Source organism: Copadichromis virginalis, linkage group LG14 (genome assembly GCF_057382275.1).
Source record: "Copadichromis virginalis isolate Kocher_CV1m ecotype Utaka linkage group LG14, C_Virginalis_male_GT1.1, whole genome shotgun sequence".
Lineage (NCBI taxonomy): Eukaryota > Metazoa > Chordata > Actinopteri > Cichliformes > Cichlidae > Copadichromis > Copadichromis virginalis.
Window position 1 is genome coordinate 31,063,196 of NC_140631.1, and position 17,201 is coordinate 31,080,396.

The following is a 17,201-nucleotide window of genomic DNA, read 5'->3' on the forward strand; positions in this document are numbered from 1 at the left end:
TGATCGGCAAATTGTTTTTGTGTTTTTAACCATTTCTTTTTTTTAAAAAGAGAGAGAGAAAGACTGGTGGAGTTTAATTTTTTTTTAATACTTTTAAGTCGAGTATTTGTTTGCACACATTAAATTTATTCCCAAATGCGAGCAAAACACTTGCACTTGCGAGCACTGAAGATAAAACGAATCAGTTAATTTGCACCGATACCTCTACTGATATGCTACACCACCTGAGATGATAGGGCAACATTTACCAAAGTGCCTAGTGTCTCATTTCAATCTCTGGGCTTTTTTTTTCTCCCCTCTTCTTAAACTGCTCTCTGGCTGCAATCAGTGAAATGAAACACGTTCATGCATATTCATTTTTTAAAAAATAAATAAGACAAATCAGTGTTATATGAGAGATTCTTAGCCACTAGAAAGCAGACACTTTTATTAAATGTACTCTGTCATAGACAAGGAAATTTGAAGTGTTTTTTTGTTTTCTCAATAATGATGACTGGACATCATACTAGACACAAGTCCAAAGGGGACTGAAATAAATTAGCTTAAATGAACATTTTGTAAGCTTTTAAACTAGAAATATACCAAACCTAAGAAGCAAAAGCATAAAAATCAATAAAATGTCAATTGTATCTGTTTTTGTGACATTTTTTTAATGTTAAAAACAATGACACCAATATACAAATTCTTATCATTTTGTTTTCAACAACACAACATTTATATTCAAAATATATCCCAGCCACTTGCCAGCTATATTAGAAACAGTTGTGGACTGTGATTACTGGTTACAGGGCAAATATACTTGGATTTACTTGGAAAACAAAGTAACTACAAATTGAAACTGGGATTTCTTGACAAACAGGCTGTGGTGTTTTTGCAGTACGTTTCCTACATAATTCACTAAGAATCCAATGATGTTCCAGTTACATTAATCCTATCATTTCCTCACAAAGCAAAAAAAGCTAACATGCTGACATCAGCAGAAGCAAACTCAAAGAGAAACGATTTTCAGTGATTTAAAAAAAAAAATGAGTTGAGAAGCCGACAGTTTGTCTGGATAAAGGATGCAAACATTTAATCTGTTATTAAGATGCTTGGAAACCAATTTTCTATTTATATTACAGCAAAGGCTGACTGTGATGCTGAAAGACTTGACTTGCGTATAGATATTCTAAAAATCAGGAAAAATGTGTACCTGTGATGGTAACAAAGGATTTTTTTTGTGTGTGTATATGTCTGTCTGAAAATTCTGAAACACAGGTGTTGGCTACAGTAGTTTGCTGTTTGGGATTATATTAGTCTACACTGTTTGTATACTAGCAATATCTCCTGTCAGTTGTTTTCTTTTTTATTTATACCTTTTGTGGAAGTTAATATTGCAGACATGCAGGCACAAGACTTCAACAGTTCAGTGTGAAGTCTCTGCCACCAAGTCTGACACACTGAGCGAGTATCTGGGAACAAAGGCGTTATTTCAATCAACCGTGACATTTTCTTCCCGTCAAACTCTGTCACACCTTAGTTCAATAAATCCATCAATGTCTCAGTGGAGAATTACAACTCGAAGACCTTGAATTCAGTGTAGAAATGTTTTCAGATGACTAGCCCTGAAACCATTTCAAGACTTCGGCGCCAGTGACGGCATTAAACAATAAAAGCTGGGACAAATAAAAGACTGAGCAGGCTGAAAGTGAATAGTCATGAGATGGAGTGATAGATAGAGCAGTTCTAAGGAGAAAGAGTCAGAGAAGTTCTTGCTGATGAAAGGTTAAGGGATCACCAAGTGTCATGCAGGCTGTGAGAGGCAGGTCATTACCCAGGAAAGGCCAAGTTTATTAACAGAGAAAGGTTTCAGACCACACCTCTGCCACAGCTGACAGAAACGAAGAGCTTTCTCCATCTACTCCATCAAATGAAAGGTGAGTCAGATAGAAGAGGTGTGTTAGGCTGTGTGAATGCATGTTGTTGTGTTACATAAAGATCCTGCCACTTCCCTCTTGCTCTCGTTTGGACATTCTTGACCAAATAAGAGTAACAACCCAACCATGTGGCCAATATAAGCGATCAAATAAGTATATTACAAGGCTAAATAAAAATGCAGTTCATATATACATGCCCCTTTCTTAACTTTCTCAATAGGAAAGAAAGTAAACATCCCCTTTATGAGTGAAATGTCAATCAACAATCATCTAATTTTGTATACCTATTGTTGCAACACTAATGGCTGCACAGGTAACTAAAAAGCTACACGTGGGATTATGTTAACAATCAAAAGTAGGAGGCAAACTGCGAAAGTGCTGGAAAGACCAATTTATCAGTGGATGGCAGAGAGAATGAACAAAGCCAAAGATTACATGAAGTTTTCACAACAACAGACCTGACCAGAAGGATAAAAACACACCATAGACTGGGTTTATCCCATAAAAAAAAAAACCATGTTGTATACATGTGATTATATGAGATGTCCCTGTGTTTCTATCTGTACAGTATAATGTTAAATTCCAAGATGAGTAGTATTAAAAATAGGAAACAAAATAAAGTTTTTTCATGAGTTTTTATAACACATCTGACTTGCCCACTTCATATTGAAATAGCACTTTTACTGGTACAGTTTTACATATCTTAGATTAAGCTGAGGTATGTAAAGCTTAGATTAAGCATAAAAAAAATATTGTTGACTAATAGTATATACATAGCAAGTGATTAATCTGGTGACTGATTTGTGTGATCTGCCCTCTATTGGCACTGCCATTAACGCAGTGGTCAGCAGTACTAAGAGTGTCTTCCATTGATGATTGATGATGAGGGAATGACTAACTATGTGGGTGTATGTGGGTATAAGGTTTGTCATAATTTGAGCAGCTATTCTTCACAATAAACAATTAATTTAAGTTTGTGCTACAACCCCAGCCCACAGAGAGCATCTTGGTTTTCACTTTGACTAGCTAAGCAGTGTTAATTTAGCAGATATTACCAGTTTACCATGACAACCCAAGCAGCTACATTGTAAGACGGAGTACTGTTAACCAGAACCTTGGGCACAATGGCATGGTCCTCAGCAAATGATATGGTTTCAGATTTATTAAAGCTGTAATTTCTTGTACTATTGAGAGCTGTAAAGTCATTAAATTTATGTAAACTGTATTTAAAGTGCAACTCTTAAGACTGCTTATATTTTACTGCTGCTTTATTGTAGTGAGACACCACTGGAGTTGTAGTAGCAGAATGGTTTATTTTGCTGGGAATTCCCCAGATTCATTTATACCTACAGTGTAATAGGTGTGTGAATTGTCTAAGTGTGTGAAGAGTAAATGGAAGACAGAAAGAAACATTGAATTTGAACACAATGAGCACAATTCCTCTGTGTGAGAACTCTGTGTCATCCCTTCAATAAAGGCAAAAACTGTTCAGACAAGAGGAATGGACATCTTGTACTTTTTAAGTTGGCATTTATTTTGTATTTAGTATTTAAAAAAAAACATTTTTAATTGGGGAAGGAATTAAAAAAAACTTTTAAACAAAAATTTAATTGCAAAATAATTCTCTAGAAATGAACTTGCCTACAGTCACAAAAAATAAGTATATCACCTTGATATTGTTGTCTACTTCAAAATATCTGGACCAAACAGTAACAAATATAAATATCTGATTTAGTCATTAATTCAACAATGATATCAACCGATCAAGTAAAAAAGAATATCTTTATCCTCCAAAGTCACTTCCAGCACAAATGGATTCATGCTGGTGTTTTATATAAATGTCCAGCAGCTTTTCTATTTCCCGGTATGCCTTGAATTTAACAGGCAAAATCTCTTTATGATTATGGGCTCATCCACTGTGACAACAACGGTTCCAAGCATACCTGCAGATCCACTGATTAAATTTTGGATGTTTCTGAGACTTTTCCTCTCATCAAAACGCCCTGGACAAATTGTCAGTTATTTGAAATGTACACCACTTTTAGATGACTTCCTTACACTGAAATGATTTATTTCAAATAACTCTTTTTAAATCCCTTGTCAGATGACAGACTCTTGGCTCGAGAGAAAATTTATACTCCTAAAAGATGAGAATTTTTGTGCAATTTTACAGCCAAAAATGACAAAATAAGTTGCTGTGACCCAAAGGGTTACTCTTTAGACTTTTTATTCCTGCAACATTGTGAATTCTGGGAGCATCTTGTGAAATTATTCTTCTTTTCTAGTCTGAACTACTGTAATTCCTTGTTCTAATGATGACCAAAAGCTATTTGAGTGGCCTCTAATTAATCCAAAAATGCTGCAGCTGGAGTACTAAAAGAAACTACATAGAAAGATGAATCATATTTCTGCTATTTGTTTCTAGTTTCTTTGCTTCTTCTTTAAAAAAAAAAACCAGGCCAGAAAGTCTTCATTGATCCATATTATTGCATTGGAGTTTTCAGTAGTACAATAAGAGGTGACTGCTTCAGCTATCAGGCCCCACTCCTGTTGAACCAGGTCCAGTTTAGGTTTGGAAAGCAAATACCAAATCATCAAGTTAAAAATCCTCTTTTTGATTAATCTTTTGCCTAAGCGTGGTTAAGATGGCCCTGAATTGTCCTGTACCTTTATGTTTATACCCTCAAGGCTGCAAAGAGACCTCCAAGCCTCAATTTTCCGCTGTTTCACTCTCAATACATTCTCACATCACTATTGCAGCTCAGTTAATGTAGTTTGTTTGCAAACTTTTGTTCAAAAGTGGGGGTTTTTTTCCATAAAGTATTAAGTGTTTTTATTTGCAAACAATAAAAAAAACATAACCTTTTTATTGAGCCGTAGCACAGATCACTGCTGTATAATGATGTGATTTAATTTCGCAATACACAAGCTTGGAAAATCAAGTTAAAACTGAAGATTATACTTTGTGTAAATTGGAAGATAAAGGGTTTGAGCTTTCACTTGAGAAAGCATTATGCCAAAAAAGAAGAAATTAGTTTAGACTTGAGAAAAAGAATTGTTCACAAAGCAAGCAATGGACATACAAAGTTATCACAGCATATCCGAGTGTCAAGAACTGGAGTGAGAAGTATAATCTTCAAAGAGAGCCACTTAGTATAGAAGAAGCCTGGTAGGAAAACTAGTGAGAGATGTGTCTAAAGACCTCAAAAAACTCCTTAGTTCAATACTGCAGCTTCCTGTGCCTGAACAGCAGACATTAATATAAGTGACTGCGTTATGATGTTGCAACAGTGCACAAAGCGACCAATGCGGACTGTATACTGGTGCTTTAAGGAGTTTCTGATCATTGACACCTAATAATGTGTTTTATAGTTGCCCATCTTCATAGATAAAGAAATACAAATGCTCACTATTGACTTCAATCACTACTACCCAACAACTTTCATGGAGAATGTAGAAAAAGGTGGACAGAGATGTACAAAAAGAATTTTAAAGGATTTTTGAATTTAGGCCTCATCTCGCTTTTGCAATTGTTGGTCCTTCAGCCAGCCACGGAAAAGACAACAGGCAAAACATACAAAGAGCTCAAGTTAAAACAATGCAAAATGTCTGCTGGAGTCTCTAAGCTTCTCACGCCGTTCTTGGATATCAGGTTTTTTACATTTCTCTCTTTAGGTGGTGACCTATGCTCCTTTTGCTGCCCAGGCCCAGTTTTCAACCTGCTACGCTGCCCATCGCATAATTCCTGTTGGGTTAAGTGCTGTTGTCTTTCTGAAGGACTAGTTTACATGCATATAATCCTTGTATCTGTGTAGGTAAATACAAATAGACATAAACACAGTACCATGAATTCCACATAAGCCCGAATGTGAAGCTAACATTGTTTGTGATTATAATTCAAAATTAATTCATAACCTAATTTTAAAGTTTAGAAAATTAATGACTGCAATGAAACCAGGATTGTTAGTTTTAAGATATTATCCTATTTTGCTTGAGCGTGCCTCTAACTGCAACATGGAAGATTACTGTAGAAACTAAAAGATGGTGTTAAATGCTTCACTTAATTCTTGTAGCTCACGCAAACATCAAAAAGAAAATGTCAAATGTACTCATTTAATTATATCTGGCTTTTTTACATGTTTATTTACATGGAAACTAGTATTTTACCCCCATCAAAAAAAAAAAAAAATCACATTTAACACAATGCAAAAATAATTACCAGGATCCACATACAGGAGTTAATTTATACTGAGCAATAAATCATCTGCTTCAATCCATTTCCTAACCAAAGTTAGAAAATGAACTATTCTTATCTATTTAATTTTATAAATATAATACTTGAAACTCAACACCAAAGACATAGTTGCCTCAAGTCACCAAGTTAATATGACCTGTTATTACTTTTTGGGTCTTTATTTTAAGTGAACGGATGATGCAATCGCAACAGCAGAAGTTAAAGTTGCTGAAAAACTAAATTGTTCACTTGCCTTTGTTTTCATTTAATGTATGATGTAATTATGATAGAAGACAGCCAACAGCCAAAGTTGCTGAAGAACAAAAATGTTCTGAAAATTGCATAACAGATTAGATTTATAAAAAAAAAAAAAAAGAGGCTGGGGAACCAAAATAAAATTTTATGGTATGATGCTCAGTTCTCAGTTTTAAAAGAACACTATGAGACCACTGCAGAGTTCAAAGGAGGACAAAGAAACAGATGGACACAAAGAGGAACAAAGAGAGACGGGGGTGATGAGGTGAGTTATGCCCTTTTCACAGTTCAGAGACAGAAGCTCTGATAAAAAGAAGTCACTTAACAGAAAAAGCAAAGAAAGCAGGCTGCAATAAAACAAACACTTCCCACGGGGACAAAAAAAAATTATATCCTCTTGGCATGCCATCTGCATACTACTACCCAAAGCATGAAGGAGTAGAAAAAATACACATTTTGACATGTATATTAGTGAAGGATCTTTTTTTTTAGGCTGGAAGCAAATACTGACACATTATTCCTATACCGCTGCACTAGAAAAACTGGCATCGGGAAAAGTCAGACGATACATGCAGCAATGCATGATGGTAAAACCACAAGTCTGTATGTGAAAGCATGTAAGAGAAAAAAGTATTGACATTTTTGACTGGCAATCTTAATCTCTAAATTGTCTGTGTGCAACAACTCATTTAAATTTGAATAGAGTACAATGCACACAAAGCACAATTTGCATTTTCAGGAAAACAAAAATTAAAAACCTTACCATTAGATTTGTTGCTAACCTACTAAGCACTGATAGAACTGAATGTATCTGCAACTGCTGTTTATGAGAAGTTCAGACACCCGGTGAAATGCAAACAAACTACAATGTAATTTTTTGCAAGTTGTTTAAACCATATTCTTAATAGAAACTTAAATCCCTATATTTGATCCCAGCAACACTTTTCACACAGCATAGATCTTTTATTAGCATGGACTTACAACATTACACTTTTATAACAGAATCAAGGGTAAAGATGGTCAGTAAGAAGTAAAATCAGAGGTGTAATATACATATTTACATGATATAAAGGTGATATCAATGATATAGCAATGCCATGTGTCATGTTCCATAGTACACGACAATAACACTAACCAAGACACATCTAAGAGCGAGAGCTGTGTTTCAGCCTCCAATAAAAACTTAGTAAAAAGGGAACTACTTCATCAGCCTCCAACAGAGCACAGCGCTTTGCAAATTACTCCATATGACAGGAAGAGCAAATGTGGATGGAGATTACAGATTTGGTTACATGATGGAAAAGCAGGGCTTTAAGCAACTGGTTAAAAAGTTCAACCAAAGCTACAAAATCATAGGCAGAAAATATTTCTCAGTTTTATGATGTGACAATATTGTGCATTCTCCTAACAAGTTAATTACTTTAGTCATTGTGGAAGTGTTAAGCAGTTATACATTTACTTAAAATTTCCAGGGAAAACATGACCTAGGCTACTTTTGTTCTCATATTTGACTATGCTGCATCACCACTGTCATGTAATGGGGCCATTATGCAGCTTTCGATTTTTGTAACCTTGCACTATGGCTGCCACAGCAAGGTGGAAGACACGAGTGTACGATCATGTTTTTACTACCATTTTATTGATATCAGAAACATACAGACAGCCAAAGGGAGATAATGGAACAGTTTGAAAACTTTGCAAAAAACACTCAAAGTCTTGGTTTCTAGTTTTGATTACTTCTATCAGCACTTATGTTGCGATATTATCCGAGTGGTGACACCTAGCGTTCAAGAGAATACCGTAGCAGCTTCCTGCGCCTTATTAGCAGGTATAAATACAAGTGACTGTGAAATGAGGTTGCGCTGACCGTAGAGCTGGGCGATATGAGATTTTTTCATATCACGATATGTTTTTTTCATTTCAGGCGATAACGATATCTATCACGATATAAGCCAAATAACTATATTTGTAAGATTTAAATGTGCCGTTGCTCACAAGTAAAATGTGAAATTATCAGCAGCTTGTTTTTAAATATTTATTTCCCATAATAAGTTCAACAGGGTAGATGTACTTAAGGAACATGAGACTTTTTCCAGATAAATAAAGGCAAATATTGCAAACTACACAAAAGGCAGCCGCTAAAGCGTTTAAGTTTCAAAATAGAACAAATGAAACAGACTAAATTGTCAATTCCACTTAGAAATAAAGTATTAATTCTAAAAATAAATCTTAGTTTGTGTTACAGAAGAACAGACAAAACTGACTAACTTTTGTCAATATCAAATAAACTGAGAACTAAAAGGAAATTCTCAATCTCTCCTTGTTGTATAGCTGAGCTTTTCAAACAGTTTTAACAGTTACTTTAGTCTGACAAAAGCCGAATGACGAATTAGCGCTTCCAGTCAGAGACTGAGGCTACGTCCACACGTACACGGGTATTTTTGAAAACGGAGATTTTCCGTTTTCGTTTTAAAAAATAATCCCGTCCACACATAAAGGCAGAAATGAAGGAAAACGCTGCTATGAACATGCCAAAGCAGCAGGTGGCGCTAGATTCCTAACCGTGCAGAAATGTTGGCCAATCAGAAGTCTAGAAGCCTCGGTGGGAAAAAGTAAACAAAGCTGGGGCATAGAAGCAGAACCAAGTCGTATGTGTGGAGGGACAGTAACTGTGTGTATATGTAAGCATTTAAACACTGCAGAGAGTACAATTAACAGTAACAGTATTGTAGAAATTCATTTCACCGAAACAATAACGTGGCGCACAGTGTGACGCATGCACCAGTTTATTGTATTTCCAGACTTGCTTTCGGCACAATTTACAGTGCACGCTACTCTGTTTTTTGTCAGACTTGAAATAGCCGAAATACCTTCACACTACGGAACTTCTATGGCTCTTCCGTTCGACAATCTCTCCGGCATTGGAACCATCATCTGTTTTCTCTTCGGTCACGCTCGGTTGATTTTTCTAGTCGGCACACTCATTTCCTCCATTACGCGCTGGCTCCATTACCCGCTGGCTGCTTCCCAAACAAACACACGTGCGGCTTGGCACTTGTGCTGTACCTAACAAGTCACGCGACGTGACGCTGCGGCTGTGATTGGTTCGGCTCTGCGCTACTGAATTTGGATCGGCTGACCTTTTTTTTTTTTTTTTTTTTTTTTTTAAGAGGACAAGAGCGGCGAGGTCTATCGCGATAGCTTAATTTCTCTATCGAGTAAAAGTTATATCGCGATACATATCGTTATCGTTCTATCGCCCAGCTCTAGCTGACCGATAAAAAAATAACACTGTTCAGTATTTTTTTCCTATATCATCAGAAATATTCCTGCTGCGAATTTCCTTCAAATATCTGATGTCATTTTGAGGCTATTGCATCCACCCATAAAAGACTCAATGAGACAGTCCAACTTAGGATCATAGGCTGGATGCTGTTCCAACTTAATTTTTATAATTTATACCAATACAGCCTGAATCTGCTGCCCACACATGAGAAGCTAAATGCAGCAGCATGTATATTACATCTGAAGGCATGCGGACCTTGTGTTGATGTATTTTCTTCAGTTCCCTACACTGATGCTGATTTTAATGACAGTAACTGTGGATGATGAAGGGAACCTTTTTCGCTTGTCCCAAACTGGATAAACCTGTATAAATCTTACACGTTAACAACTGAACAATAAAGTCTTCAAACTAGGTCAAAGCACAGATGCACCCAGGGACGACATTTTGAATGAAAGCATGCATGCATGGTATTTCTGTATATAAATGTTCAATGCTCTGCTTCCCACACGTTCTAAAAGCTTTCAAAACAGCAGTAAAGCAAAAGAAAATTCTTCTTTGTGGAATTGTTTCATAAACCTTTAGGTAATATTAGTCGTATGTTAAGCTGACAATGAAATGAAACAGACATAAAACAAATATTTTTCAGTTAAAATAAAGGAGGGCGCAATGCACAGTTGCTCGTGTCAGGATATGGAACAGATATTGTTCAAGAAAAGCATCATTTCTGCTCACGCTGGCCAATAATTTGGGCTACATATTAGAACCGTTTCTCTTATGAAATCCCAGGCTGTGTAAAAGACAGCTACAGATCCTTTACGTCCAAATAACTTCATCCAAACTCTGACCCAATTCAGCAGTTAAATCAGAAGCCTGCCATGCATTTTAAAAGCTTATAGCACAAGCAATTTAGGCATTTGTGAATCTGGGTGAGGGCACAGCTGTACTCAGACTGAATGTGAGAATTGTAACATTGTGGAATTCAACTACAGATTCTGTTTCCATTAAAAGCTTATGCAAAAAAACATTAAAAAAAAAACAAATAGGATGTAACAGAAACTCACCTCTCTTAGATTTTGCTTGTCTCACTCGCCAAACTGTCTTGTGGATCTCAAAGTTGTAATTCGCAGGCAGGGCTTTGATTGCCTCCTGTAACTCAGGGTCTTGGAGGATTTCATCTGGAATTTGATTGGCTACCCGCCGTGGTCCTCGAGCTAAAAAGAGAAAGTTAAATTATCGACCTGTTAGCAATGCGGTGAACACAGTCTGAAGCATATATAATGTACCTAGGTCTGTATAGAAAGTTCACTAAAGTTATCACAAAACTAGACTTTAAGTGAAGCAATACGCCAGTTTTTGCCTTAAAAAGAAACTACAGGAGTCCGTCTCTACAGAGTATTTTTAATAAAAGCAATTCAACACAGCAGGAAACATGCCCTTCTCAAAAACTTTATTAAAAGCGTTGCTGACAGTAATTAAAATGTGCATATCTTAAATCTGATATCATATCTTTGTCCTGTTTTCTATTACATGGAGTATTTTAATTATTTTCAAATAACTGCATTTAGAATTTATTTTAATTTTAAACAGTGCTTTAACCTCCTAGGACCTGGCGTCCACATATGTGGACATCACATTTTGGGTTATTTAGATCAAAATACTCAATTTTACACTACAAGGGCCTTACTCCACTTACGAGGACATTTTACTGCCACTGTTCTATCGAAATTTTAAACAAATATCCTTATATAGGGCTCTCATTTTTCTCAGAAACAAAAATAAGGTTAAAAAAAATCTGGTAATTCTTTGTTTTTACATTCATCGGGTGCCAATATGCCCAAATATCAAAGAGAAATTAAAAATGCATGCTTTGGGAGAGTTTGGGTCTTAGGAGGTTAAAGAAGTTGCATTATGTGCTCTCTTATGTTTGGAATTTTTTCAGTTTAGTTTTCTATTACTCATTGAACTTGCAGAAACACTGAAAACTGGGGAAGTTTAGAGCCAGAATTACAGTCACAATGTCCAGTATCATTCGAAAGTTTTGAGCTGCCCTTCGCCTTCTTATAGTTTCTAGGAAAGTGTGACATTGGTGCAGCAATTTGTTTAAAATGTGCAAACATTTTTTAATAAATAGCTAATAGCAAAGGCCCTAATAACAGAATTTAAAATATCTGTTATGTATAGACACAACACTGGCTCATCTCTTGAGTTTGGTGACCTTTTCATGCTTGAATGATTCAGAGGTCTGTGTTAAGTGGCTAAACAAAAGAGAGAAAAAACATTCCTCTGAAAATCGACAGAGACAATGAATAAGCGAACAATGTCCTAAACAAAAACTTTGAAAGACCTTCAAAAAAACCTGGAGAACTATTGCTCAAGTCCACTTTAAAAAATTACAAAAAAATATGGCTCCCTTACAGCAAAAACATAAAGAAATGATCACTGGCTCAAGACATACAACATTACCATATAATTATTCAACTTTGACACTGACTATTACTTGTCCTTATACTAAAGAACACTTTATTTTCCTAAATTTTTTAACAATAGATTTGACATTGAGTTAGAAATGTGGCATATTTAAAAAAAAAATGCAAAAACCTTTTGCCTTAAAGTGATGAATTAGCTTTTTTTTCCATTCTGTAGGAACATTTTCCTGACATGCAATAGGCCAACTTATCTTCTTGAAGATAAAGGTCACAGCAAATCAATACAAAGCTACTCTGAGTGATCACCTTAGTGCTGGGATGAAACAGCTCTAAAATTTGTGCAGTCATGCATCAACTTTTCATTTAAATCTGTCGTTTCAAGAAGAGGCAATTTCTTCTTGGCAAGATGAGTGACAAAACTTTTAAGGAAACACAACTTGATAACATCTAACCAAATCAAGAACACTCTGAAAGAAGTAGGCGTACCATTGTCAAGGCCTACAAACACAAGGTGGAAACCGCTGGGTTGTTTTTTTTTTGCTTTTTGTTTTTTTTTTGTGTCCCATTTGGATCTTTAGCCATCAGAATTGTTGTCTTAAGGCCAAGAAAGATGCCAAGCGGATTTATTTTACCAAGTGGATCATCATGGCCTTGCCATATTGGTCCATTTGATTGACCTTTATTATAATTATGAATTTATTTTATTTTCAGTTGCTACAAACGGGACAGACATGACTGGGGGATAGGACAGGGAGAAAGAATGAAAAAAAGAGAGGGATAGAAAGAAAACCAAAGGGGAGAAGAGACGGTGAGAAGGGGGGGAAGAAAGAAAGAAAAAACAAACAAAAAAAAAAAACACCTGGATCACCTGTATGGAGAAAAAAAACAGAAGAGAAAGCAAACAACAAAGAGCAACATAATAAAAAAAACGGCACCATCACAAACTAGCTAGCAGTAGATATCAGTAGATACTAAATAATAAACGATATTGTGCAGCACGCAAGATAGACAGCGCACAATGTGCTTTGAGGCAGCAGCCAAGAAAGCTGTAGTCCGCGTCTGTGAATACCCGTGTGTACACCTGTGTGCATACCTGTGTGGATCAGCATGCCAAAGGTTTCTCCATGTAACGATCTGCTAGGGAGTGTGGGGAGCCACAGCCCCGTCCTCCAGGGTATGAAGCAGGTATGGAGGAGATCAAAACTCCAGACATCCAGAGGCCCCCAGAACACAAGAGACCAAGGAAGACCAACAGAGGGGCAGCCGCGCCACTGTTCCAGTAAGAGCTGAGGAGAGTCCCAGATGAGGGCTCACTCAGCAGCCGCGGAGCAGAAGCCAGGGGGAGTTGCAGTGACGCGCCCGTGAGCTCCGCCGGCAGCCAGCCGTGCCTGAGTGACCGAGACCCCACCTCCGAAGTGGCCCGAGCGAGCCCCAGGCTCCAGGCCCCGATAAGCTGCCGCCAAGGAGTGAGCCGGTGTGCGACCAGTACAAATCCGGACAGCTGACCCGAACATTTAACTATCTACATTTATTTCTAAGGGTAAAATCTGATACCATGTGGTCTAAGGAGCTTGGGAAGAAAAGCGTCTGGACTTCTTTAAGTTGCTTGAAGACGTTTCACCTCTCATCCGAGAAGCTTCTTCAGTTCTGAAGGTGAAACGTCAGAAGTCCAGACGCTTTTCTTTCCAAACTCCTTAGACTACGATGACCTGGATGACTGAGAACCTTCACAGACTGATACCGTGTGCAGCACCTATAAATGGTAAAATGGTAAATGGCCTGTATTTATATAGCGCTTTACTAGTCCCTAAGGACCCCAAAGCGCTTTACATATCCAGTCATCCACCCATTCACGCACACATTCACACACTGGTGATGGCAAGCTACATTGTAGCCACAGCCACCCTGGGGCGCACTGACAGAGGCGAGGCTGCCGGACACTGGCGCCACCGGGCCCTCTGACCACCACCAGTAGGCAACGGGTGAAGTGTCTTGCCCAAGGACACAACAACCGAGACTGTCCAAACCGGGGCTCGAACCGGCAACCTTCCGATTACAAGGCGAACTCCCAACTCTTGAGCCACGATCGCCCCGTAACCCAACGCATTACAAGGCATCAGAGAAATTTCTATATCTGAAATGTTTCTCTGCAGACACTCAGCAGCGATCTCAGGAAGTCACATCGACAAGTGTAAACGTGGATGGGATGCTTAGTGTTAATATACAAATGCTTTACCACGTAAATGTATAATGAACACCTCTTTTATCTACTTAACGTCATACAAGCTGGACGCGCTACTCACTTTCTTGTTTGTACTATAGCCATATCTGTTTTCGTTGCGGAAACCGCATGTCTACAAAACACTCACACGAAACAGAATTTCTTCTATATGAATTAATTTACAGACGAAATTAATGTTACCTGGGGGCTTTTTGGCAGGAACAAGTTGCACTTCACTCGAGGGCGCAGCCATCTTTCTTTTCCTCCAAAACACACACACACACACGTGTGAGGAACAGAAAGGCGAAACCAATCGATTACAGAGAACAATGAGGAGAAGCGGAGCACCGATGCAACCGATTTAGCTGATCGGGACAAGAAGACAGGGTGACCAGACTTAATTGACCTGAAAACTTGTGTATAAAACTTTTCTATACTGCAGGTTAAACAGCAATAGCAAAGAGCAAGAGCCAATACTCGGAGTGGGAATAAAATCTAATGAAATAGAACTAATGTTATGGTCTATAACCTATTTCATAATAATAATAATAATAATAATAATAATAATAACACAATAGAAGAAAATATACAATAGAAAATATAAATAGATCATATAGATATAATATAAATAAATAGAAAATAAATACAAGGCGCAAAAAAATACTCAAAGAAAATCGTTTAAACAATTATTTCAATATCTCAGCTCCAAACTGCTTTAAACTGACATTTAAAATTAAATAAAACCACGCATATGACTATAATCTGAACCAAGAACTGAAAACATTCCTGACTTGCATTGCAATTGCACACACCTGCTGCTATGTATATATTTTTAGTATTTCTTTTAGCACTATTTATATTATTATATTACTATTTATTACCTTATTGTTAGGGCTGTTTTTGTTGTGCATCTGCACCTTATTGTTGTCAATGTCTACGCATGGGACAGTGTGAAACGTAATTTCAATTCCTTTGTATGGCAAGTACATTTGAAGAAATTGACAAATAAAAGTATTCTATTCTATTCTATAATCTGTGAGTACTTCGTGCACGTGTGTGTATATGTGTGTGCGTGAGAGTGAGAGAGGGGGGGGGGGGGGATCGGGCTGTTATCTATAATATATACAGTTGGGTGGATGAATTTCTTTAGCAAATGAGTTTCTTTTATAGCACATCACCTGGTTTTCCTGACATTTTGTATGCTGATTAAGATTATTGTCGGAGATTGAAGTTTTTGTTGTTGTTTTGGGTTTTTTTCTCTCCTTGTGTCATTTCATATGTTTTACGAAGCCCGCTGGTGTCAGGGAGCAGTGTGTCTGACAGGGGCAGAGGCACTGAGAGCGATGGAGCAGTGTGCTGCCCGGTGGAGGGAGGCTGAGGCGGTAACATACTTCTCCCTCCTTGAGCGCATCAGCAAGCCCTGAACCATAGGTAGAAAGCAGAGAGAGAGAGGGAGGGAGAGAGAGATATTCACAGACAAGATCACAGAAATGTAATAATTACGAGGGGAGAGCGGAAAAGTGGGGGATTTTAAGAAAAGCGACGCCATCAAAGTCTACACTATTAAGGAGGATTTGAAGAGTCTACGTTTATAGGCTAATCCGACATCAGAGGCGAAATGTGAATCCAAATAACTTATGTTAATTAGAGATTTTAAATATGGTGAGATTTGAACGGCACCGAAGCACCGAGAGAAGAATTTGAGATTGGCCACTTGAATTGAAATATCTGTGGGTTTTTTTTTAATCGGAGTCTTCCTGTGATCACCGTCGACTTGCCCCCCAGAACTGATTTGAAGCTTGCACGGTGATTCGGGTTTGAAAGGAGTTGGCTGTAAGGGGCTGTGTCGGACTGTACTGAGCGTTTGCGGTCATCACTCACATTGGAGTTAACATTATTTCGGACAGAGGGGGGACGCTTTTAGTTGGTCTGCTTTCCCGGTGATTTCTGCCTCATTTCCAGATCTGCCAGACTTTATGAAAAAGAAAACTGTTGTTTGTTAATATTTATCAATCCCGCGGCAGCCATCCTGCAACTACAACTCAATACAGTGGATCGCAAGAAAATCCAGAGGAGTGACAGCTAACACTCGCACGACGAGCCACGAAAGCTGTGGATCAACTTCAAAACTAAAAGGCACAAGTTCCAAGTCTGGAATATAAGAATAGATGATTCTCAGAGGACATAAGACGAAAAACACCTAGGCCTGCAAAAATGTTCAAAAGGGGTGAGTAAGTCTCAACTTTTGCCCCCCAAAATTAAGTCGTATTTTAACCACGACGAAGTCTGCTTTGTCGTAATGCCCCACGGTACGTGGATCTACAGCGTGCACTTTTTAGCGTTATGAAACAGATGTTTAAATATGACACAATCATAATGCACCACACTGCCCCGCAGATGTATTATTACAGCCGATGCGCCATTCTAAGCGCATCTTTAATTTGCAAAACACGCACTGAAGGTTTCTGGCAATGAAATATTCATCTGTGTAAGGATACACGGGGACGAGTGTGTGATATTAATACAGCTGATGCCGCACTGCAGTTTATGAGTTGTACCCGGGTCACAGGGCTATCTCTCCGAGCACTTCCCTCGGTTGAAGGATTATTATTTTGCTCTGTGTCAGTACATTTAGATGTGATGGATCAAATCGTAGTTCACAAGGTTATTCTCCGCTGGCTACACACTATATGAGCACTCAAGACCTTTGGCACTTAATATAAAAAGGAAGAGCTCCTGAAACTTTTAATATCGAGATCCCCCCGGTAGATAGCTATCGTGCTCTCTTGCTTTGTCCCTATCTTTGCTCCAAGGAATGGTTTCTTTCATTCAATGCTTCAACTGACCAGTCAGCTGTATAGCT

At 37.8% G+C, this 17,201-nt stretch overlaps 2 protein-coding genes across 2 annotated transcripts in view; one reads left to right on the forward strand and one right to left on the reverse strand.

Annotated features, from left to right (window-relative positions):
• dph1 (diphthamide biosynthesis 1) overlaps positions 1-14,629 on the reverse strand; it is a 75,126-nt gene extending 60,497 nt beyond the window's left edge. Inside the window, exons 1-2 of the mRNA XM_085430415.1 lie at positions 14,540-14,629; positions 10,753-10,902 (exon numbers count right to left, since the gene is read on the reverse strand). Coding sequence (XP_085286541.1) covers positions 10,753-10,902; positions 14,540-14,591 — 202 coding nt within the window. The 5' untranslated portion in view covers positions 14,592-14,629. The remainder of the gene's footprint in view (positions 1-10,752; positions 10,903-14,539) is intronic.
• Positions 14,630-15,695: 1,066 nt separating this feature from the next.
• rtn4rl1b (reticulon 4 receptor-like 1b) overlaps positions 15,696-17,201 on the forward strand; it is a 156,240-nt gene continuing 154,734 nt past the window's right edge. The window contains exon 1 of the mRNA XM_085430418.1: positions 15,696-16,565. Within this exon, the coding sequence (XP_085286544.1) occupies positions 16,553-16,565 (13 nt within the window). The 5' untranslated portion in view covers positions 15,696-16,552. The remainder of the gene's footprint in view (positions 16,566-17,201) is intronic.